Source organism: Sturnus vulgaris, chromosome 5 (genome assembly GCF_052056855.1).
Source record: "Sturnus vulgaris isolate bStuVul1 chromosome 5, bStuVul1.hap1, whole genome shotgun sequence".
In the NCBI taxonomy this organism is placed as follows: domain Eukaryota; kingdom Metazoa; phylum Chordata; class Aves; order Passeriformes; family Sturnidae; genus Sturnus; species Sturnus vulgaris.
Genome location: NC_142247.1, coordinates 66,141,050 through 66,166,993, shown reverse-complemented (window position 1 = coordinate 66,166,993; position 25,944 = coordinate 66,141,050). Strand labels below are relative to the sequence as shown.

At 39.5% G+C, this 25,944-nt stretch overlaps 1 protein-coding gene across 1 annotated transcript in view; it reads left to right on the top strand.

The window, feature by feature from the left end:
• Positions 1-7,383: 7,383 nt before the first annotated feature.
• SEMA3A (semaphorin 3A) overlaps positions 7,384-25,944 on the top strand; it is a 164,970-nt gene continuing 146,409 nt past the window's right edge. Inside the window, exon 1 of the mRNA XM_014884314.2 lies at positions 7,384-7,558. Coding sequence (XP_014739800.1) covers positions 7,447-7,558 — 112 coding nt within the window. The 5' untranslated portion in view covers positions 7,384-7,446. The remainder of the gene's footprint in view (positions 7,559-25,944) is intronic.

Genomic DNA, 25,944 nt, shown 5'->3' with positions numbered 1-25,944 from the left:
TGTTCTAATTGTATATGTATGTGCATGTGTCCAACCCACGTTTGGATTTCCACAAACAAGATTTATGTGACTGACTGGTTCAGCTCCATCATAACTTTGCTTTGGTTTGGATTTCAACACTTCAGGAAAGAGAAGGAATCTTTCTTTCCAATGTCTATATTTATCTGCCTAAAATATCATGAAGTCTGATGTCAGAAAAGCAAATAGAAAAATAACGTAGTGTAAAGATTTTCTGAAATAGTTACAAATGCAGTCTAGAGGAGGGATAAAGTTCCCATCCCCTGCTGAAATCCCTATTCACTGGGGATTCAGAGAGGGAAAGAGAGAGTTTAGCTAATGCTTTCTTAGAGCTTGTTTTTCTTTAAATTCCTCTCTCTCCTCTTCTAGCACACATTTGTACATATTGCTGACTCTAAAACCATTCCCAGAGGTCAAATTATTGAAAGCTCAACCAAGTTTTCCTAAGCTATCACAGTTTACTTACCGTTCCCAGTTTCCACAGGCTATCTAAGCAGTGATTAAATACCTATCAGTTTTGGAATCAGAAGCCTTAAACGGACTCTTTAGCCCCTATGTTTGTGTGATATTGTTTGATCTTCCAAAGACAATTTGCACCCACACGGTCTATTCAACAGAATCTGACTTGCAATTTGTCTATGAAATAAATCATCCTCATTAAAAAGTTTTCCAGTCTAGAAAGTCAAATAGGAAATTTATATGAAGATGGCAGTTGGTGATTACGTTTTTGTTGGGTTTCAGTCTTTGTCATATACTAATGAACCACTCAGTACAAGAATTTAAAAAAAAAATAGAAGAAAGTTCCAGAAAAGAATGATGATCACAGCAGATGCCGCACACACTTTCAGTTTGTGGTTTGCTGCAATTCACCTGGACTATTTAAAAGCCTGTGATGAATGGGTGGCACAAAAGATAGTGTTGTGTCTTTCAAGCCTTTGACAGTTGGCACTAAATGTAACTAAGCAAAATTACATAGGGCCAAAAGGTTGGCCATGATGGATCCCAGATACAATAGAACTGGGGATTTTCTGTATACTGAGTGATAAGGAGGGTCTTTTAGGGTTGACAGGAATGACTTGCATACTATGATAAATGAAGAGGTAAGGATGTGGCTGTTGGTATAGTACACGAGAAATGCAGATCGATTTCTTGTCATGTTAACGTCTTAGTGTGCAGCCTTGAGGAAATCCCTTAGGATCAGACCTTGAAAGGTATACAGGAGCCTAAAAATGCAAATCAGAACACGACTTTCAAAGACAAGCAGAAAATCCTGACCTGATCAATGTCTTATTTTTCTGATCATAGTGGTTTGTTGGGATTTTTGCAAGAAAATACTTTATGTATTGTCAGTTGTTCCAACTTGGAAAAAAAGTGTGTGATAAAAGCCAAAATTGGATTTGAAGGCCAAAGTAGCTCAATGTGTAATGTATTTGTGTATAATACACAGTTCAAGTTGTCTCTACAGCCAGTAGTAGAGAAAAGGACAGAACTGGTTTATAATCTATCTTTTCAGAGATCCACCAACCATTATATCTGTTGGGATAGAGGAGCAAGTGATTCTGCAGCTGGGCATTTGGTCATTCCGGTTTGATTAGACTTCCCCCAACAAGCTGCTGTTTCTTTGGTTTTCCCTTTCCCTTTTCCTTTCCCCTTGATTTTTCTTGAATTGGCTTTTTTTTTCTGAAGAATTAGAACATCAAATATTTCTTTGCATTTCCCTCATCTCCAGTAAAAAGAACATATGTCCAGTATTTCCTCAGCGAAGGCCCAACAGCCAATAAACATAAGCAATTAGAGGGACAGAAATCTCTGTGCTTGGAAGTTAAAAGACTTGGAAGTTTTGTTCAATTTGCATGAGTACCCTGGAGTTAATCCACTGTAAACAGAAGCTACTGACCCATACCAGGAATTGGGGGAAATAAACTTTTTGTAACTCTTATTAAAGTCACATGCCTGGCACTGAGCTGTTAAGGTGGGTTTCTTACCATGGCTCTGGATACCACAGGTGCTGTACATCTGTGTCTGAGATGAACATCAGGCAGCAGAGGCCAAGGGAATAGAAAAGATTTGTTTAGGTTTGAAGAGAAATCTGAAAATGTTGCTGTTCAGACAGGCATGTAACCTGTCTACAGAACAGGATGCAAAGAAAATTTTTGAAGAATTTAATGAGGTGTTTAATAGACCTGAATGCATTGTGAATAAAACACATCATACTGATACAGATCCCATTATGCTGCCAAAAGTACTAGCATCACACAGAGTACAGTCTCATTAGTCCTGAGAAATGAAGGAAAAGTTGATTGTGACAAGATGGTAAGATGCAGCGTTATTGAGAGAAAGCAGACACTGACTGGTGTGGTTAGCAACCCAATCACATTCAATAATAAGAAATGTTACGGATTTATGTAGATTGAGGAGATTTGAATAAGGCTACCAAATGCAACGTAGCCCAAGGGAGAGCTGGGAAAAGACATGTCTAGACTTCCAAAAGCAAGACTATTTCCAGATCTAAATGCAAGCCTGTGATGTTGGCAACTCCAGTTTGACAAAATTTTAAACTCTACACCTGTACATCTCTTTTTGCTGATGCATTTTTAAATAATTTCGCTCTGTTATTGCCTCAGAACCCAAAAGGTGCCACTGAACAGAATTTTAAATCCCCTAAAAAACAGGTGGAAACATATACTTATAATTGCTTGAGCTAATGTGATAATCACCAACACTGTAAAAATAATAGCTGATATCCAGTTCAACAGGTCTGCCTCTCAGAAACATTTTTCTTCCCTGTATAGGCCTTTTTCAGGTTTCTGCCTTTTGGGTTTTCTTCTTCCATGAGAAAAAGAGAACAACAGTGTCAGCTTTATGTCAAATACATTCCAGGTTTAGATTCCTGTCTTACATAGGCAAAGGACCTGAACTTCAGAGGTAGAGCTTCATGATGTGTTTCCTTCAGGAGAGATGCCAACATCCAAACTTCCTCTGCATTGTTGCTTTTCCCTAGCACCACTGGGTGACTTTTTTTTACTCCATTAGCAGGTGCAGGCACTGCAACTGCATGAGAAACAACCTCTTTTATATGCACAAAAGTTTTATTTTTAAACATTCTTTTCACCATGTTTCTCTTATGTTCCCACAATAAGTTTGTAGCTTCCCACATGAGAGCGTGGCAGCCTGTGACATAAGGGTAAAATGTGGTAGATGATGTCTGGATATTCTTACAGGAGAATTTGCTTCTGAAGTCATTAGGTTGTGACACTGCATTCTGGGTCTCTCACACATCACATGAAAAATGCACTTAAAATTGTTATCTAGACTAAACCTCCTTTTGGACCAATAATTATTCAATTATTTGAAAGCACTTTCATAGTATCATTATATATACAGCTGGAGAATTTCAAAGGGACCCTTTGCAGAACTGTAAACATTCTGCTTATCAAGCAATTCACCTGCTATAGACAAAAATAGCAGGGAGTGTATCTGAGTTAAGATTTCACATTTCCTGCATGAGTGTACTCTCTAAGGAGGCTTTTTAGCAATCAGATGCAGAATGAAAAGTTTTGGGCTTTTTTTCTCTGATTTTAGCCAGAAATTGGACACTTAACCCAAGAAATCTTTGTCTCAAAGATTACTGGATTAGTACCAAGTGTCAAAACCGGATTCTGGTAATTCCTGCGTAGTTTTGAGAAGGATCTGATCACATCCATATAAACAAGTAATGACTCATCCAAAACACAGGAAACAATCCTGAAAACAGAAGTGTATTTCTAAAGCACACTAATGGTTTTCTTAGAGCAGTTAAGCTTTCAAGAGCTTCTAAGCATAAAAATCACAGCAAGCAGCAAGGTTTGAAGTAATCATGAGTCAAGTAATACTATTTCTGTAATGAGAAGCACCAAACGATGCCAACTCGTAAGTGATTGTTAGAGTAATTCTGCATGGATGGTCAACAGTGAAAGCCCGGAACCATCCAAGTATAACTTTTTGTGAGATCTATCAATGTGAAGTTGCTGCACACACTGGAAGGTGGCATAAAATATCTCCAAATCATAATGCAACACAGCATGAGAGCAGAAATGTTAAACAGAGCCCACAAGGGCTGGGGTTTGAATCTGGGGTTTGAAACATAAAACACTATATAGAATGTCCTATAAATACCATTACAGAAAATAAAATCTGCAACAAATATGGGAAAAGATGCTGAAGAACTGTTATTCCTTTTGAACTTGCTTCCCAATAAAGGAAAAATTCATTAAGCTAATAACTGTGGTCTTCATTTCTTCAGGGGATAAGAGTATTATCTGAAGAACTGAGAAAGTTTGGATTTTTCTTTTTTGCCTCTCTCTAAATTCACCAGCTTTAAAAAGACCAAAGAAAAAAGGTGAATAGATTGTTATTTGAGAGTGAGTTGTTGCCCACCCTAAATTCCCAGAGTTGACGTTTCTGGCACTGGCTGTAAGAGCGTTGGCCAAATCATTCCTTCCAAGCAGAGCCCAGTTTTGCCTTGGCAGAAGCACCATATGGCAATGGGTGCCTTTGAGATATAAAGCCTCTTCAAGCACCACTGAAGTGCTGCCATTGCCCCTCTCCTTATAAGGGGGTGTAGCATATGCTCTCCTGACTAGCTGATTAGCACTACTTAGAGCTAAATAGCAGAAGGATCAGGTTTTACCCTTCTCTTCATCTTTGGACTGTCATATCCCACCGAGGAAGGCAAAAAGTGAGTGGTCTCTCACATGAAGGATGCAAAAAGTCTCTCTCATCTCTCCTTAAATAACTCTGTATTATATTTCTCAGATGCAATCTTGGATAACTTAGTATTTATTGTACCTAATTCACACATTTTTCTGGGGAAAATATGTATTGACTGGGAATGTGGTGTGTTTATTTGATTGATGTAAAATAGTCTGGAGTGTTACACTTTCATCCTACACAAGAAAGATAGGTTTTTAGCTTTGTGCTATCTTCTCCTAATAAGAAAAACAATAAAAAAAGAAGTAGCTGTGCCTTCTTTATGCAACTAGAAGTAAATTGAGTGTAACAACATTATTGTAAAATGATGTGCTTTATAAAGTCCTGAATATGGTGCATCTTTTGTGTTTTGTTTCTAATTGTTTGCTCAATACAAAAGGATAATTCATTAGGCCAATTCTCCAAATAATCTCAAAGTGACATGAATTCCTTTGCAGAGTGAATGTCTGTAGCAAGTAATCCATGGAAAACAGACAGGCGTCTCTTGTCATTTTGGAGCTCTAATCCACTGCCTGGAGCATGAAAATGCTCAGGATAACAAGTGTGGGAATGACCAAAATCAACATTATTTTTTTATTTTCTTTTCTTAACAATGCTGCTGATCAATAGAATTGCTGAATCTGGCAGATACAATGCCACAGGATTAATGAATTAAGCTCAGGAAGCAGAAGAATTTGTTAAAAAGGAGAGGGAAAAAGCCCCTTCTTTTCCACTGGTGTGTGAATATCAAGCAATGAAAGCAGCAATGACAGAATTTTAGCCCTTGTTTTACCATAGTACCAAGCCTTGTTCTGCATGAGTCTTTACATTTTAATTAGAACCATACTGACACCCGCTTTTTCAACTATGAACTTCACTTCTGAATTGAAAACTATTTCCTAAACGCTGGTTTAGCAGCTAGGTCTGAACACAGAAGAGAGATGCTATGTTTGTGTAATTCAGCGTGTAGTGTGGTCACCATCAGTTGGACTAAATAACTTTTTTAAACCACAGCAAATAGTGGTAAAAAGAAGGAAGAGAGTCTCACTGAAATGCCAAAGACTGTCACCATAAAGCACTTTCATGCTCTGGAAAACCACAGAATGAAATACAGAGGGGTCATCACACTTCTTTGATGATGCCAATGTTTTACAAAAGTCGATTGCCAGTGTTACTGTCAATACTGCATTAGGAATGTAACACGGGCTACATATCTGTGTAAGACAGCACATTCCAAAATACACATTACATTGATATGCAGCACAGCATGGAGATTTTAATAAACTATCACTCACTAGAAGGGGTTTGTTCAGCTATGTTGGAGGGGAGAGCTTGAGTTTGCTTATATGTTTGTATTTACACTTCTTTAAAGACCTCTGGGGATTTTGTGTGTCCTTTTGTCTAAACAAACAAACAAACAAACAAATAACAACAACAACAACATCTTTATTTAGTTTCATTGCACAAACATATATTACAATAATCACCCAGTCCTAGAAATTGGAAGGTTTGGAACATTTTCAACTTATAAGAACACTTCAGAGAATACTCCTGTGTAATTTACGAGCCCCTATAGACCTGTCCATGTCTTGAACTGATTGTTGAAGTGGGCTTTACTAGGAATTTCTTTTCCTGAATTAGAGTAGTGCTGGAGGTGGAGAAGGAAGGAGGGTTAGAGTAACCTTCCCTAAGAAGGCTTTAAAAGCTTCAGTGGCAAAGTTAAGCTGATCGGAGACTTTGTTACTTGTTTTTAACTGGGAACAAACCGAAGAGGATCACGCTACGGGCAGAAGCTCTTATTTAAGTGGGTGGCAACGTCGTGGGCTGTGTTGTGCTGTTGTTGTTTTCAAAGTGGGACGTGCATCTTTCGATTAGAACTGTTAAATGGTTTAAACCCCCCCCCCCCCCAAAAAAAAAAAACCCGACCAACCAACCAACCAACCAACCCCCAAGAAACCCAAACCAAGCCCAACAACCTGGACAATGACATGAAACAGCTGGTGAAATGTCTCGCTCCGTGCCTTCCCCAAGCGCGCGGCGGAGCGGAGGTTTCTGTTCTCTCATCTCTGCCGCGATGTGTTTCTTCTTTTCTTTTTTTTTTTTTTTTTTTTTTTTTTTTAGCTCCTTGCATGTGCTGTGACAGCCGGGGAAGGAGGAGGGTGGGTTTGCTGGGGGGGGGGGGGGGGGGGGGGTCGCTCCTGCGGCCGCTCCCATTGTCAGGCGCTCCGGGAGCGCGGGCGGGCAGCGCCGCTGTGCCCCGCGCCCGGCGGAGCAGCGCGGGGAGCCGGGGCCGCCCCCGCCGCCGGGACCCGCCCGCCGCACGGGGAGCGGAGCGGGACCCGCCCCGGCCCGGCCCGCCCCGGCCCGCCCCACCCCGGCCCGGCCCGGCCCCTGCCCCCGGCCCGCGCCGCCGCCGCCGCCGCCCGCACCATGCCGCCCCCCCGCCGCACGCCGCTCCCGCCCGGGGGCTGCCTCCCTTTCCGGCCCGCGGCGTGTGCGTGAGAGGGGCTTCAAGTTGCCCCGGCGGCGGCGGCGGCGAGCGGGGGGCCGGGGCGGCAGCGGGCGCGGAGCGGAGCGGAGCCCACCCCCATCACCTGTTACCTCCGCTCCCCAGGTTGTCTGAAGTTCCCCGGCGGCGCCCGGCAGGACGGGGAGCGCCACGGCTGCGGCTGGCGGGGACCCTACAGTGGCTGCTGCAGCATGGGCTGGCTCAGGGGGATTGCCTTGCTTTCCTTGGGAGTATTACTAGCAGGAAGAGTCAACTGCCAGCATGTGAAGAATAATGTGCCAAGGCTCAAATTGTCGTATAAAGGTAAGTCTGTTGTTCTCTCTTATTCTCGGTTTTCCTCCGAACCTCTTTTCTCCTTGCCCCGTCGCTCCCTCCCTGCTCACCTTCCTCACTGCTTTTCCTTATCTTCCGAAGGGGAAATTGACATTAGGAGAAATTTCTGAAAGCATTTACTTAAAAAAACCCCTCCGTGCTGCGGTCGGTACCAGGCAGTTTAAGCCCAGACAAAGAAGAGTTAGTTGCGATTGCAGACGAGGACTCCGGATCGTGCTGATCCCTGTTAGAGCATTTCCCAGTCTTGTGCTATTTCACCGGACTTTACTCTTCAAAACGATGAGTCGCGTTTGGCCACCCAGCTCACCTCCCCTGTGCTGGGCATGCAGTGCAGCCACAATTCCAGATCTGCTTTAAACATTATGGAATGCATAAGGATTTATATATATTTTTTATTTATTTTATATTTTAGGCATGAAATGGTTAATTTTCAAATCATGAATATTCAGTTCGTACGAATCTGACAATCAGATGCCTAACATAAGCAGTCGATGGTGGGTTTGCCAAGAAACTATAAACTGAAAGGAGCAGATCAGTCCAGAAAAGGAGGAGAGGACTGCTAGGCACCAGAATATGCTGCCTATGGATGTTTAATGCAGCGCGATTTATTTGAACCAGGGTTGTTTTCGGTGTACTCTGATGTGTGTCATTAGAGATCACAGGGAAGGTGTAACTGAAGAAAGAGAGCTGTGAGATTACGTGTATGTTTGAAATTGTGTAATGCCACTCACACTGCAGTTGTCAGTAATTAACTTTTGTATAATAGTGCCAGTATTAAAGGAGAACACTGAAGTAGACAGGCTCTTCTCTTTATCAGCATAGTTCCACTCTAAGTACATTTTCAGAAGAATTCATCAAATCTGTAGAATGTACAACTGGGAAAGAAGTTTAAAATGTAAGAGCTGTAGAGTATTTTTTTTTTTACAACGGAGAGCTATACACCTAGGTACATACACATGTCTCTGAAGAGCTGCCTCCTCATAATTCTCAGATTATTGATGGCTGAGAGAAGGAGCTGCAGCTACGGTTCTGAAAGGAGAGAGGAAAAATAACACAATGCTTCTACAGAGGGAAAAAGAGAACATGTGTGTGCATGCCTGGTCATAGATGTCAATCTCAGTTTACAGCGTAGTGTCAATACACCTCTTGCCAGTAGAAATACGTTTTCCTTTTTTCTTCATCTTTCTCATGCTGCAAATGAGAGGGGGGGAAAGTCCTCTCTGATACAGGGCAGGCGTCATTTTCACACTCCAGATGAAATAAAGAATTAAGCACCTGCAAAACTTGGATGCTCTGTGTGAAATAAATGCATGTGCTGGGTTTTCTTAAAGAACACATATGCGCATATTTGTGTGTATTTAAACTTGAAAATATATGAATGAAAAGAACAGTTTAAGGGCTTCAGAGTCTGTTAATGAGAAAAAAAATTGTATTTAACACCAAAAAGATTATTTTGAGTAATAGAGTCTAAAGAAATCTTCTACAGGAACTACATGTCATGTCAAAAAACTCATTAAAAAACTTAATTGCTTCCAAACTTCTACAATCATACTGAAACTCAGATTAGTATATAGAAGCATAAATGCTATAAAAATATCCTGTAAAGGGGTTTAATGGCTAATTATTGTTTATTTTTTTCACCCTTTTAAAGTTTATCTGTGGCTCAAGTCTGCTACCCCTGCTCAAATTGGCTAAATGCACAGAAACTAATTTCAAAGAGTTACCAAATGTGACTGATGGTGGTTTTCTTTTTTTCTTGTTTCTTTTGTCTCTCTCTTTTTTTTTTTTCCATCCCACTGGTGCTGTATCTATGGACCCTTTAAAAAATATTTTGCTACTCTGCCGATTGATTGTTTTCCAGTTCTGCTCTTGCTGGGATAAAGAGTCTGATTTTCATATTTTAAAATATCAGATATCAAATTTTGCTACATGGTCAGTTCTACAGGAAACTGAGCTGAACATCAAAACTGTTTTAGGCTTGGTGGATCACTGTGCAATAAAAATGAGTTCAAATGGTGAGCAACCCTGTTTCCTATCTAGTGAAGATAGTAAATGCGTACTTAATCCAAAGCAAGTTGAAGTCTGAAGACTTGCAGGAATTCACACTGTAGCCTTTGAGTCACATATTTGACTTCAAGCATGTGTAACTCTAAAAGTCAGGTCGGACTGCTCACATGCTGAATGTTAAGTACTGGTGTAAATGCTTGGCCAGGTCAGCAGCAGAGTGCTGCTGCACTGATCCCCAGGTATGGGGATATCATTATTAGTCAGGGAAGACTAAGTCTTGTCAGCTGGTGCTTTTCCAGACAAATTTTGCTTCCAGCACAGCACTCAGTGCACAGATCAGTGTTAACACCTTGCGTAGGAACATCCTTAAACGCTGTGGGTATTGAAAATGCATCTTTTAGGCACTGACAGAATACCTCACATGCTAATACTTATCTCTTTGGATGTACTTCACCGCCATGTGACTACGTGATACCAAGTGATTCATCTCTATTTAAACTGTTTGCAAGTAGAAAAAGAAGCTACTCAGTTACTTACCCATTCCTCATCTCCATGAAGAGATGTGGTTGAGTAAAATCAACTTACAATATTGAAAAAAAAACCCCAAGCATGCAGGGTGAAAAGAATGACCCAGGTGACTTCACTTTTCTGTGACCATCATTGTGCTTTCTTTTAAGACTCGTGCTTGTTGTTTGTCCTAACAAATACCTTGGAGCTAATTGTCGGTGCTTATTTCAAAAGAAAATCAGGGATGTATTTTAACTTCTTGTTTGTCTCAACTAATTAGATGTCAAACATGGTTAAAAAGCTCAGGCATTTGCTTTAAAAGTTAGTAAAATGAGTCATGAAGGGTTAAATCCCTGCCAACCTTGATTTCCTATGGTCACTTGCTTTCAAAGGCCTAGTATTAGCTCTGCCATTTCCCCATTTTTCTGGACAGAAGTTTTGGTGAACTCCTGTTCTTACTTCCTCTTAACTTCTTGCCATTCAATCTTGCAGAAGATTAGAAGCATCCTATGGGGCATGGTATGGATAGGAAATGGCAGAGAAAGGGTATAAATGCATGTGTTAAGGCTACATCTGTGATCTGAAAAGATTCTTTCTGTTTATTGTGAAACAGAGTTCTGGTTATTTGGTTTACATCACCTTGATTCTGCTGGTATATTAAAGAAAGGAAATTTGAGGAGAGCAGTAGGGAAATCCTTGTCCATCTGAAATCTGTGGTGAAACTCCTGTTCAGTAGCTTCTGGGTTTTGCTCTGTGCTGTATGAAGTTTCCAAGCATTTTCATCTCTGTACATGGATTGGAAAGGTTTTGCTCAGGTGATACTCATCTCCTTATTTCAGTCAAAATGAATTAATGTGATTAAAAGCCTGATCCAAAGTTCATTGAAGTCAGTAAGTGCTGGATCATAGCCCAAATGTGGTAAAACCAGCCATAAAACTGAAAGCTCAGTTGAGCCCTTTAACCACTGAGCTCCTCTTTTTGTGTCCTTCAAAGACTTTGATTCCTTATTCTAGAGTAACAAGAAATGTCATTGTTGATATATCAAAAGTAAAAGATTCTTCTCTTAAAGAGTGTAGGAGCCTTTGTTCTTGCCTTTTTTTCTTTTTTGTTTTTTTGTTATGTTTTTTTCTAATCTCATTGACTTCAGTTCTGATGTTGCTTGTAAGTCTCTATATTGTGTCACCAGGTCACAGATTCTGTTCAGGAAACTCCTATTGAGCACAGAGTTCTCAGAAAGATGGTGATCAAATTGAGTGTGCAAAGTTTAAAACAATAAATATAGCCTTAACTCCAGATGGATTTCTTGTATCGTTTATTGTTTTGTATTTTCTTTTGCTGTCCTCTGTATGGGAAGGTAACAGCACAAACAGAGATGGAACCAGCTAAAGTATCCCTTAAATATAAACAAATAAGCCCAATGAGAGTTTCTATTAACAATTCCTTGATTTGCAGATTTTTTCAATAAAGCAACCCTGATTTTTGCCTCCACATGAGTAAATCTTGTCAACCCAACTTTCTCAAATCCATCTGTCACGTCTTATTTGTCTATTGAAAATTACTAAATGCTATAAGTATGTTTTGCAAGAGTACATGTGTGGTTCTCCTTTGTTATTGTTGCTCAATTGGATACATATTACTTGAGAAAAAGTAAGTGGAAAAGCATTGCACACAGATTTAGCTCTATTACTCCCTGGCTTCAATTCAAGCCATATTAAAAGTAAGTGTCTTGTTTAAAGTTGCAGTGATAGTGACAACTACTCCATCCTTGATGTGCAGTTGATTTACAATTTTATAGCATGGATTTTTATCCAGATGAAATCCTGGCCCTAGTGAAAGCAATGGCAAAACTTCTGTCTGCTTCAATCTGTCCCACGTGGGATGATGAGGGAGGAATGGCACCACACTGAATTACCTGCATGCACACTAATGTAAATATGATACCTGGCTTGTAGTTTGTTCACCCAGTCTGGTTGTAGTTGATGACCTGCTGGTGGGTTTGATTGTGGTTTTCCCTTTCCTTCAAACTTTATAACTCACAATTCAATACCTCTGCAAATATTGGGAAAGCAGGACAAAGTGGGAGAAGGAAATGGGGAGAGAAATATTGGCAAGGGAGCCTGTTTCTCTTGAGCTGGGACCAGTATTGGAGTTTGTCTCAGATTTCAAGGTATCTGCTTTAAAACCTTTGCTTAAATTATCTTGTAAGAGTACTGTCTGAGGGCAAAGCCTCTCTGACATGCCTGAAAAGGAGAGAACAGCCCTGACTTAGGAAGAAGAGTGTGAAGGAAAGTAAACAAGGGACATTTCCATCTCTGCTTTCCACCATTTGTGACAAAATTCCTGCCCGCTCCAGTGCTCTCAGACCTCACAGTTCAGTCAGTGCAGGAGGCTGCAGGACAATGAAGGTACCAGATACGTCCACATCCCTTTTTTATCTTTTTTCTTTGCCCCAAAATAGCGAGTCTTTCAGGGAAGATCTGTGTGTTGGTCTTTCTATCACTGGTTGATTGGAGTCTTCCCAAGAACTGGGAGCTCTCAGGGAGATGCTGGGACTACCCTGCCTGGCTCTGACAGCTCACGGGCTGACAGGAGGGAGAAGCTGATGAAGGAAATGCCTAAGCTCAGATCTTGCCTATATAGGGAAATTTTCAGCTAGCTAATTAGGGCCTGAGACAGGCAGTGTAATTGGAACAAGGAGGGTGAAAACCTAGCCCAACATTCTCATTTTGCATTTTCAACTTTCCCTTTTAATTCCAGTGGAAAAAGTGGTTTCTGAATTACAGAGCCTCCCTTTTCTGTGAAGCTGGAGTTCTCTATAATTATTTTTACTGTACGGTTTGCAAATGACTGAATTATTCATAGAAGGTGCTGTATTGACAGCCATGGAAACTCTACTCTTGCTGCAGACAAGGTGTGCAGCACATACTTGTATTATTTGTAACAGTATCTTTAAAACTCTAACCTAGTGAGGAATTTATATATCCATAGTTACACTGAGCTCAGTGAATCTTCTGATATGTGAAATCTGCCTTAAAATTTACTTCTGTGCTTGAAGCTTTTGATCAGGACTGAGGTACCTATCTATTTGCTTGGAGTTTGTTCAGGTGTATGCTTATTCCGTAACATTTAGCAAAACAGTATTTAAAATAAGAAACCCAGTCACAGCAGGTCGTTACAATTTAAAAGGGTTATTTTTTATAATCCCTCGTGCATGTGAGTGACTCTATATGTACAGAAAGCATTTCCATGGAGTTCCCACCTGAAAAGAAACCATGAAATTATTTGTATTTTTAACTCATTCTTTTTTCTTGGAAGTGTTTTTCAGTTTTAATTTAATGCATTGCTATACTGTGATCCTTTTAATACGGTTTTAGTTTGCTTAATCACTGATTCTGCATATGGCTAATGCCCCCACAGCTGCTGCTAGAGAATCTTCTTTATTTACTTCCTCTGGTTCACAGACTTTTCCCTTATGGGCATACCTGGAACACTACAATGGAAGCGCCTGCAACAGAAAGTTGTTCCAGTATTTTCAACATTTTCTTCATCAGCTGGAGCCTGAGTTGACCTCAGTTCAATCTGAAGCAAAATCACATCTTCACCTGAGGCAGTGCCTAAGTGACTGAGAAGAAAACAAATCCTTCTAAGTGGTGTCAATGGTTGTGACATTTTCCAGTTGTTTGAAAGCTAAAAAGGGTAAAATTGTTTTCAGGCTCCCACACACTTATTTTTAAGCAAATGTGTGGTGTGGACCCTGGGAGCTCTATGTCAAACTTTTAAAAGGAGGTACTGTAACCTGTTATGGTGCTCTTGTTTAACTAAGGTTACATGTAAAAATTGTTACTGCTGTTGTGCTGGTGGGCGATTCAGCAAATTCCTTCCCTTGCAGGATTAAAGCTCCCTTCTGAAATGTCTGCAAGTTCACAGTCCTCCCACATGCAGCCTTCATATAGGTTAGCTGCTCTCTTCCAGTAACAGCTGTGGATAGCGAGAATAACTGTGGGGATAGTACTTTTACTTGACTTTTCCTATTTTTTCTAAGTGGCATAGTGTCTGAATATACAAGAGAGAAAAGGATGGCCACAGCTGTTGAGAGCTTCAGAAATCTTAAGTCTTGTAACCTTTCTCTTGCACCACAGGAGGTTCTCTGTGGTGTCTTTCTCTTTCTTTGTGACTGACACAGTCAGCCACTTTAGGCTCTTTTCACTGTCAGGGGAAGGAGAGGTACCCCCAGAGAGCTAATCTTGGGTTAGGCAGAGTGAATGAGACTTTAAGGGTGCTCATCACTTCTCATTGACTGTAACAGGAATTAAGCTTCTTGTTCATTTATTTAGTTTCTTTCTCTCTGAGAATGTATCAAAAGAAGGTGCTAATTAACTGCTATGGCAGAACTGAGCCTGTATTCTGATCCAAATCTTCCTAATTTAAGAAACTGCTTTTGACTAAACGAGTATTTAAAGCAGTGTAAAAATTGAGCTGATTATACATATATACATATGACCCCAGTATCTGTCATCTTGAGGTCACCTGTGACTCTGTCCAAATTTGCACCAAACTTGTAGTATAGAAAGAAATAAACAGTACCACTACATTTTTCATATTCTTAAAACAATTACCTAATTTACTTCTCACGTTTCCCATATCTCTCCTCCTTAATAAGCTCATCCCAAATCCCGTGACACATACTGGAAGTGACTGTGTGGGGCTACAGAGCTTTACTAATTTAATGACTTAATCATTTAGAGCTTTCAATAAGCTGTCCCCTAGCCTCCAATAAGCTCCATTACCTTCTGAACGTTCCTGCACTTGAAAGAGAAAAACATATTCAAGAGTCGATTTCATAGAGTATAGTTTGCAAATAAAAATCCGTGTGTATATGTGCAGTTCTAAGGACAAGTGTCTTGACTCCGAGTCTACACTTTTTTCAGCTGAAGTATTTCAGTAGTCAGAGTGGGACGAAACCGAATTTATTAATTTCTAAAAATTCCAAATAGTTTTACAGTTTGGGGGATTCTTTTCTCCCTTTGGGGATTACAGATCCCCCTTGAACTAGACATATCTACAGCAATCCGTGAAATGTGTGAGCACAGCTCTACTTTGTGTCACATCCAGTTTTCATCCTTTGCTGTTTGATAGCCAAACACAGTAAAGTCAGAAGTTTTTGCCATTCTTCTAATGTTTTAAAGTTGTTTGACATTTATTGGGCTGCCTGCTTATCTCTCCAGCTGGATGTTGCAGAAACTTTAGAAGCGAGCAGTCAAATAAAATTCTCATCTCTTATAAATATTTTCATGCAAAGTTGGATCTTGCAGGGAACAATCTGAGGAATGAAGTAGTTATTTGCTTTCATCTAACTTGTGGAAGGAGGAAAAAGAAAGCTCTTCTTTGCTCCTCACTCTAATGAAGCAAAGCTCGTGTTGGTTCTGACGGCCCCTCTTGGCTCCTTTTGAAATTCCAGCCTTGTATGAGAAAAGGACACAAAAAAGCTCTCTGAGATAATTTAAAGGATTTAGAGCTGCCTTTCAAGGGGCATGGGTTGGTGGCCTTTTCTAGAGGAATCACATGATAAATGCAGCTCACCAGCATCCAAAAGAGCTGCAGAGAGTGCAGGGTACAGCTTTCATCTCCAGCTGATGCTGGAATGGCAATAACTCTCCTTTGCTAGACACAGATCCCACGTGTGGCCAAGGCACAGAATGAAGTCCCTCAAGATGAAGTGGTGATTTCAGGGTGTTAATATTACTTTGACTCATTTAATGGATTTCCTAGTGCAACTTCATTACTTTTGCATAAATGTGTAGTCTGAAATGGTTCTAACTCCTAAGGAAGCTCTCTTCTCAAAGCACAACATATTAGGAATGGTTAGTGTTGTAGGCTAATTTTGTCTCCTTTCTACCACACCAGGTCCTTTCCAAGATCCCCATCCTGCTAAGCCCATGTGATAAATCCAGCTCCTGTCAAGTGATAGAAGGGACAGCAGAAATGATGTCTGGGGATCTGGGAAAAACAACTTTACCTTCAAGATTACATTTTTCCCCATATTCACTCCTACTACAGCAGATGAATGACTTTATCAAAACTTCTTGCTCTGATGGCCTTGTAGACAATAACATAAATGTATTCCTGAGGTACCTGCAAATTGCATAGTTAGGAAATTGCTTCATTCTGAATTGCTGCTCTTCCAAGAAGTGTCAAGAGTCCACCCAACAAGACCAAGTATATATTCACTTGTACAGGAAGGTGTACAGCTGAATATTACAACATTTTCAGAGAGCTCTAGTTGGCACTTCTCTGCAAGGTCACAAACATCAGCAAAGCAGTATTCCAAGGTTGGGTTATCAGCTGGTAAACTACTATTGGCTGTTGGGTTATCAGTACAGTAAACCTCAGTCTATATTTTTGTCCCAAATGTGTATCCCTAATTGTTTGTTCTCTAGCTCTGAAAACTGACCTGCAACAAGTTGGCAAGATTTCATCTGAAGTGAAGTTTCAGCAATTTGTTAAAATTGAAGGAAACTTTTCATAGCTCATTTTAAAGGAGTTTTATGAAGTAAAGTATTAACAACAATATTATATGTTGAAAATATCACTTTTCTCTGCCGCCTGTAGTATTGAGGTCGAAAATTACATAAATTTCTAAATGTTCAGATTTTTTTTTCCTCAGCTGTAATGGGAAACTACTGGATATTCCACTTCCTTTTTTTTCCTTTTACAATTTTGTGTGTTTCATCATTCTTTAAACCTGCATTGTGACTCAGTTCTTTACTGGACAATAGTCGTAAATCAGGAAAGTTTTGTTAATCTCACCTACATCACCTACAAATGTTAGACATCAACAGAAACCCAGCACCGCTGCTGATGATACAAAGGAACTCTGTACTGTAAAGAGAATCAAAGAAAGTACTGTAAATGTGAAATCCTATTAATTCCTTGGCTCTTCTCTCTCAGCTTCTTCACCTGTAAAGTGGTATTAAGTGATTTCATGAGGAATTGCTGGAGGTCAGAGACTTGCCATGCTTATTCAGGGCTGTATCCTATTCTCAGAATAATCCCATTAATGTGTGTATTCAAAGTTCAGTCAGAACTTATTTTTGATCAACATAGAAAGGCCTTACAGGTACTTTAAAGTGATTATAATAGTAATAGTCACAGCTGTGTGTGCCTGTGACATGAAACACATCCCTATTATCCAGAAAGCATATATAATTTAATTCCATTTGGATATTCCAGACAATTTTAGACAGGAGCCCTTCAAAATGTTTTTTGGAGTAGCCACCTCTATTTCAAACTAAACACACAGTCAAGGTGATTACAGATGGCTCTGGAGAAGAGCCTTTGTGTTTAGTCTTTGCAGTATTGTCTACCAGTGGTGTGTGAGTGCTCGTGAGATTCTGGCCAATTTCTCTTGAGTTCAAGCTAGGATTTTTTTTATCATGGCTGATAGTCATATTTTAAAACTCAGAGGGGATAAAAAGTGTTATTTGGTTTTTTTCCTTGTGCTTATCAGACAAAACTGAAACCTCTCTGGGGGCAATTTTTCCCTTTCTACCCAGTCTGAACATACCTTACCAAGCCACTGGTCTAGACGTTCCCTGGCTCCTTCAAGTGTATGTGTTTCCTTCCCAAGAGAGTCTGGACAAAATCCTTCCCTTTCTTTGGGAACACATCCTTTTTTCTGACTTTCCATACCCCAGATATTCCCCAACCTTCTCCAGGATGAGGGCAACTTTTCCTAGATACTTGGGGAAGTATTCAGTAATCAGTTGAGTCAGTTGTAATTGCCTATCATTTGTGACTCACTCACTGGAAAGCTGTTGCTTGAGAGCAATAGTTCAGACCTAATAATGAGGATAAACTGCTATAATAAATTCATAAGTAGAATTTTGCATCTCAGAAAGATTCACATCCTCATTCCTAAAATAAGTAAGAAAGCACCTGTTCCCTTTATCAGCCTGGCCTATGAAAATAAAATTGGTGTTTCATGTATTCCACATACCTTAAATGCAGCATTTAAATATTATCTTCAGTGAATTATCTCAAGGAATGTTTTTCTTTGCTTTTATACTTCCTCGTGCCTCTTACATGATGTAATTGTTGTTTTGAATAGCATTCTTTTTCTATAATAAGCTAACCATTTTCATGCCATTAATTAAGAAATGCAGGGAAAATATAAGCTTTTGTGTGATTTTGATGTACTTTTGAACTTCAGACAAAAGTTGGTAGTTTAACATGTTAAACCATGATGTCTCAGTTGACCACATGTTGCATAGTTTTCTTACAGTTTTGCAGGTGCTAGAAGAGCGAAGTTCAGTTCTTGAGGCTGGCAAACAGACCAGCTGAGAGCAATGGAAAAGGTCCTGTTTACTGGCGTTAAAAGACTTTTTCATGTGTTTTCAGAGACACAAATGTCCTGTGTCTTATTATTCTGTATTAGAAATTTTAAGCAGTCATGAACTATTCTGGTATAAACCAATTGTAACATCACAGCTGTGCCTGCAGTGCTGCATGTTTAGACCCCTAATTCTGCTAATTGACATTTTACCAAAGGGAATGAGGACATGTCTGAGCAATGCAACTTGTAGATTTTTAATACAATTTCCATAGCTGAGACCATAAACAGCCCCTTAAGTTTGTTTCTCATAACTGCCACTCTCTTAAATTTTTTTCTGCCAGTATGTAGGAATATGATAAATGCTGAATTATGTTTCACTGTAGGTTCACCTCCATTACTATGCATAGAAACTATTTTACCTTACGCCAGACATATGGAAGTGATCAATGTATTTAAATTGTATGAAGAGAGGTGAAATACAGCTTTCTAGACAAGGAAATGTGTACTTGTTTCTGGCTATAAGATACTGAGAGCACATCAGAAAAGACTTTAAGTCTTAAGACAAGTTTTCCTTTAAAAGTAACAATTGGCAAGAGGGTAGAACAGCGATGATTTTTGATAATCACCATGAAACCACAGTTCTGTCCTGAGCTGAACTGCCCAGTCAGATCTCTTGGACGACAGGGTTTAAGAGGCAATTGCTTGCATGTGCAGGGCCAGACCATGGACCTCCTCCTGAAATGCAGAGCTGAACTGTTCTGGGACCCACTGTGCTCAGTAGTACAAGTCAAGTTTCTTCAAACACAGGCTTTAACTGGCAGGGCCAGCTTCAATGTTTGCTTTTCATTTTCCTCCTCTGAAGTCGTGGTGCCCACGGTGCAATGAGTTGAGCCTAATCTAAAAATCAGGCTTTGAGGGGCTGAGTTATTTTTTGGAGGCTGGATGACCACAGGAGGAGAAACCAATAGCTTAAGTCAGTTACACTTTTCAAATGTGTTTTAAACTTACTGTCCCTTAGATGGTGGCTAAGAAATCAGTACTTATTTTATGACTAATAGGAATTCACTGTGCTCCCCAAATTTTCCATTCCAATAAAGTTGGATTTTTTTTTTCATATTCAGTATTGCAGAATAAGAAACTAATCTAGAGTCTGGCAGGCCTTTATTCTAAGTCATTGTCATATCTTTCATTCTGAGTTGAAAAATGGACAGATCATTGGGTTTCATAAATGTGTGGAGGAGCTGTCAAAGTTCCAATTTGCATGTGAATGGTCAGCTGAGGTAGGAAGGGGGATATGTAAATAATTCTCTAGCTAGCTCCTGGCAAAGATCATTGCATTTCAAAGTACTGTGAAAAGCAGCACCATAAAACTTTAACCTATTCACCAGTATGGAAACTCCCACACCTTAAATTGAACTACTCTAATAATGACCACTTGGGGAAAAATGAATCTTAAAAAGCAATATCAGGTCTCCAAGTACTATACATTTTCTGCTTCTTTTAATATTTCATAATAGATAAGCTAAAAAAGCCACTCTTCCTTCTCCCTGAATGAAGGGGGGAAAAAAAGAGGAAAAAAAGCACAAGATCTAAGCAGTAAGCAGACACAGACCTTCACTGAAAATCTGTCAGATAGGTGTGATAGGAGTAAAAGAATTGTAAAAGATTTGAGTATTATTCTGTATTATGTCAGTATCTGACCCAGAAGGCACCCAAAAAAATCATTACTTTAATCTTCCTTAAAAACTGCCCAGCATTTCACTATTTTGTTCTGCTGCTGTACTTTAATACATGGTCAGCTAGATAAAGCTGAATGTTGTAGCTTAAAATCAAATGCGTCCTTCAAAATACACAATTCTTCATTTATCCAGAAAGGCAAAAAAGTAAAAGTAAACAGAAGAAAAATGAGGAACACAGAGTAAAACAAAATCTTAATAGGCTCAGAGTCAGACAGTTTTCTACATATTTTATTGTGCCTCATATCTGCTTAGATAGAATTGGCATGTGTATGTTTGTGTGTATATTTGGAGAGATAATGATTTACTAAGCCCTTTATGCCTGAAACAGCTCCAAAACCTGTGATTAGGGAGGCACAAGGACTAGAAAATATTTCCAAAGTAAAGTTCACCTCCAAAATTGATATGGGTTATGTACCTTCCCCTTAATAATGAGATAGCTTGGGACTGTTGCTATAGTTTACCAATATAATTTCCTTGGTACTGTTTTGTAGTCTCCATCTACTTACCTCAAAATACAGTGATGTATTTCATTCTGTATTGCAGAAAATAATTCATGTCACCCCTGTAATCATTTACAGCACACTCTCACAAAACTTCTGTGCACTAATTTGATCTGGTTACACTGTTCCAAAAAACTACAAAGTTAAATGCAATTCAGTTCACTAAATTTACAAAGGCCAGTTATTCAAAGGCTCTGGGATTTGCTGTGTCACATAATGTTCCTGTAATGAAAAGTGATTTGGTATTTAAGAGGCGAATAAAAACAACCAAAAAAAGGACTGATCTTACGAACTTCTACTCACATGAGTAGTCCTTTTGATTTCAATGTACCTGGCACCTGTGGTGTGAAGTGCATTTTTGAGACGCTATGCAAGTTATTCTTCACTTAGAAAATAATCAACCAACAAAACCAAGCAATTGTAGGGATCACTTGAAAATTTTGAGCTCTACCCATTTAATAGAAAAAAATGATGCAAAAACTGTTCAAAATGTAGTTCTACTCAAATGAGAGTTTTCATTCAGTAATCCCTCTTGATCTGTCTTATCCCATGTTTCTGCTGTGCTCTACCACAAGAGAAACATTCCCTGCCTTGCTGTGGTTCATTGTATCCTCATGTCCAGTGGGACAAAACATCAGTTAAAGTCGCTATCAAAGACCCTTAGTCTGGTAGATATTTGAATATTAATATGAAATGTGATCTGAGTTTTTGAATGGCCAGGCAATTTTAAACTGAGTTTTTGAGGAAAGGAATGTCATATCTTATCCAAGCCCTGTCCCATTTTCCCTGTTAACAGGTCTTTCCATTAAACGCTCTGTGCAGAAGCCCATCTGTGTGACTGTACGTGGAGCACACATTAGGCAGTTCTGCTGATTCAAGCACAGTAACTTTTGATAAAGTAATACCACAGTACTGGAATATGGTTTCCACAATGCAGCAGTTCTGTTTCAATAACCCTTCCCATCCATCAAAAAAGGGCACGGCATTGTGGAAACTTTTATCCTTTACTGGAGTATTACTTATTTATTGTAGCTATGGCTCCAGGCACTTCGAGTGAAAGTTGCTCTGACTGCTTCTCACATGAGCTCGTTGGAGAGAGCCCAGGAGATCCCCCCACAGCAGGAGACTCCAGAGCTGCTTTCCTGCCACTCCAAATAGCTGCTAACGCTAGCAACTGAGCAAGGAATCCCTGCTCCTTTTCAAACATCAGTCTGACAAAGTGGGACAGCGAGCACGGGGCCATGTGCTCCCTCACCCCAGACATCTTGTCAATGGGCTCTCAGTGCTCTTTGCAAAACAGCAAGAGGAATCTCAGATTGCAGCTACTCAGATGTAGCCACTTGTGCAGACACTTCTATTACCCTAAAATTTATTGTGGTCTGTGTCACATGTTAAAGAAATGCAGAAAGTCTGAAATGCAGTAGAGGGTGGTGAGGCAATAAAAATTTTAATGTTTTATGATAGGTATACATTTAAAGAAGGAGGCAAAAATAATGTTTTCTATTAAAAATAGGAGCAGAAACCATTTGTGGCATAGAATCCAATAGGAAACACATTTACACAACTTCTAGTTATGCTGCAGTTGGCTGTGAAGTTCTTCAGCAGGCTGTAAGGGGCATCAATTTAATTAATGGGAGCTATTACTTAAATTATGTTAGCCATCAGTGAACAACCCACGGAGTAGCTCATGAGTAAGTTGATGATGTCTTGGAGCAGAGGCATCCTAATGCTTCTCTAATGCTGGCCATGGATGATGTTGGAAGGCAGAAATTGCTTTATGTATTTCCATACGTACAAGAGATTCATATATAAAAAAGGCCACGTGCTGTAAGGGAGCCCCTGAGCCTGTTCAAGTGATAACTAAAGGACATGTGACTGCCAGACACCTGTACAAAACTGTCAGCCCAGTGGGTGATGGAGTACATCACCAGGGTATGTGGAGTGTAAAAGCAGCATGAGAACCTCCTTCCTTCTCCTGTTGTGTCCTACTGAGACCAGAAGCTCTCTCCCACTTCACTGCTCTGGCAAAGGGATTTTTTGGGTCTGGCTAGGCTCAGCCTATCCCTCTGTGATTCCAAGCAGAGGGAAGAAACTTACCAGATTTTGAACTGTGGAAATATCCTTAAGTGCATGCATGCATTTACCGACATAATGTATACAAATATGAAGCAATTTACACACCCATACTTGGCCCACATCCACAGACAGTGCAAAATTACACCACACCTGGCTGCAAGTTATTTTTAGCTCATCCTCAATGTAAATGTCTAGTTCATAATTAAGTTTCAAAATAATGAATGATGTGTTTTGTGTTTCAGTAGGTATAAACGTTTGCGTTGCATAGTGAATGATTTAAGCATGAAAGGTCTTGCATTCCTAAATCTGTTACAGAATGTGGGTGGGAGGTGGATCTTTGCTCATACCAGGAAACAAAGACTGAATGAATATTTTTCACGATGTTTCATCAAGGCAGTGTTAATGTTAGTTGAAGATACATTGTAGCAAGACTGACAGCTTGCTTGCCATAAAATTTTCTGAAAACCGGGGCATTTTAGTGTTTATAAGGGGTGTTAGCAGTGTTGATACTGTAGCCACCCAGCCATGAGCCTTGTGCAGTAGGCAGTTAATTAAGCCAGAAGTTAAGGAGATCAAATGCTATTAAATAACCCCCCAAGAAAACCACCAAAATTCAAATCAAACCAACCAAACAAAAAAGTCCAAACCCTAAAAACAGCAGCAAAAAACCTAAATCAAACAAAAACCCCCTCAGCTGAAAAGCCAGCACAATTTTCTCCCCATAAAGGCTGCCAGGACCCTTCTCTTGTCCTCATGTTCTTTCCTTAATCATTTGTGGCTAGTCTTCAGTGTTATGGTGGTTTCCTCATGAGGCTGACTTTTTGTCTGGCTGGATATCCCTGTTCTGATGTTCCCGTCTCCAGGGTCAGCGTGGACGTTTTGCTTTAAGTTCAAGATTTGTGCTCAGTCCTGCACCTAGAGACAAGGTGATTCTCATGTACACCTGCTAAAAACCAATTACAAGACCAAAGAAAGAAAAAAGAAAAGAAAAATCAAGAAAGAAAAGGAAAGAAGGGAAAAAAGTATAATAAGAAGAAATAACGAGTTGTTTTCTTCAGCAGCATCTGTATGTCTTAAACTGGAATTGTAATGGAATGTTATCCTTACGTGCATTGAAAAAAAGTACAAAACAAAACACAACAACAACAAAAACCCCAAGGAGAGCTATTTCTAATAAAAACATTACTCATACTAGGATCATAGCCCTGACCTTACATTTATTGGCATAAATGCGAACTTACAAAGCTGTGTGGATGTTTGCCATATGCAAATCCATCCATCCATAAATCAGCGTACAGACTGGAGACTGCACAGCTGAAGTGACTGTAATGGTAAATGAAACCTTTCACCACCAGGTCAAATGCAGTTCAGCATATGTGGTAAATGGAAAAGCACTATCATGCAGGAATTGATGTGCAGCGTGTGTGAAACAAGTGACTGACCAGTTCTCGCTGTTCACCACCACACCTGGCTCCCCAGGTCGGAGCTGGCAGAGAAGTTGGAGCTGCAATGGCAAAGCAGTGAAGCAACCTGGCAGAGAATTTGCCTTACGGGACTGTCTGGTAGTGTATTACAAGGATTAGGCAGGCGTTTTTCATCAAAATGAATTGTCAATGAAAAAGGAAGTTTCCATTTAATCCAAATTTTCCACCAGTTCTATCCAAATGAAAACATTACTTTGGATTGTGGTACTGATCTGAGGCACATAATATTATATTCATCTGAAATGAGCCTCTGTGTTCAGGGTAGCAGCAGGGTTTGTAAAAGCTTTGTGTAGTTTTCCTGCTTTCTTGCCCATTCTTTTCTCAACAGGACAGTTAATTCCCATTAAAATCTTTGAGAGTGCTCAGAGATCAGCATAAGGCTTATATGATAGCAGGATAGCAAAAACCATATAGCTTTGTCTCAAATCCTGGGCAAGAGGTCCAAATCAGGGATGAGGCAGGTTTATCATTTGTATAAGGCTCAGTTCAGTGTCAGAAGGTGCCATGTGAGACAGGACACACCTAGCAGCATTTCCAGGCTTGTTGATTCTGGGGTAAGACTTGGCCATGGCTGAACTGTGGAGTGTATTTTTCCTCCTTATAGTCTAAGGAAGTTGGACACCCTGACCAGAACAAACATAGATAAAATGATAAAAAAGCAAAAGTCACACATTCCTGGAGTTATTATTTTTTCCTAAGTTGTCACTCTGAGAAGTTCAGCATTTTGACTGTTTCACTTAATTTGAAAACAGATGTTGGAATATTGTAATTTCTCTTGAGACAAAAATAAAATCCTTACTTTTCTCAGCTTTCCTTATTTCTGCTATGAAACCATGTTGTCACAGAGAAACAGTGCTTCATAAAGCTCCTGTGTGAGTTGTGAAGCTCCAAACTAGCTTGACACATTCAGCTATGTGTTAATGTCAAAACATAGTTCTCAACATTTACTGCAGCTACAACAGCATTAAAAATTTATGTCTGATTCCTTGATATAATTTAATACATTATTTTAAAAATAAATATTGTTATTGGTTATAGTTTGCTTAACAGGACATTTGCTCTACTTTTAAAGAATAAATAACTGAAGACATTGATAAGCTGAGCTATGTGTTCGCCTCCCTGTCTCAAGGATGTTAATAATGCCAGGAAGATTGGTCTTGCAGCTAAATATGTGCATAATAGACATTCTTCAGTTCCAGGACCTTACTCAAACATTTTAAGTACTGTCAGATAATATCCCTGTGCCTCGGTTTCTAATCTGTACAGGCTTTTTGTACATTGTTTTATTTTCAGTGACATTGTATGTGTTTTGAAGGCAAGGACTACGCATTTGTGCAATGAAATTCTATCTGGACTTTTCAGAACAAGTAGTACAACTGATAAATAACAGAATTACTTAGTTCAAGGCTCAAAACAAACATCTGAGCACTAAGAAAATTCTTACTCTTGCTTTCTGGTATAAATAAATAAATAAAAAAATCTTTGAAAATTCCTTAACAGTATAATTAGATTAATTCCACAAATCCAAGAAATTTAGTTACTTTAGCAACTTCAATTATGTTCATTGCCTGATACCTTTCTGACTGCATTGTTTCTGACACTGAGAAGTGAATGTCTTTAGGAACTTATTCCTTTTAGGGGGAGAAAAAATATGTTTTTAGTTAAAAAGGTCACTTTTCCTCCTGTCTTAAAGATTCTTTAAGTAATAATG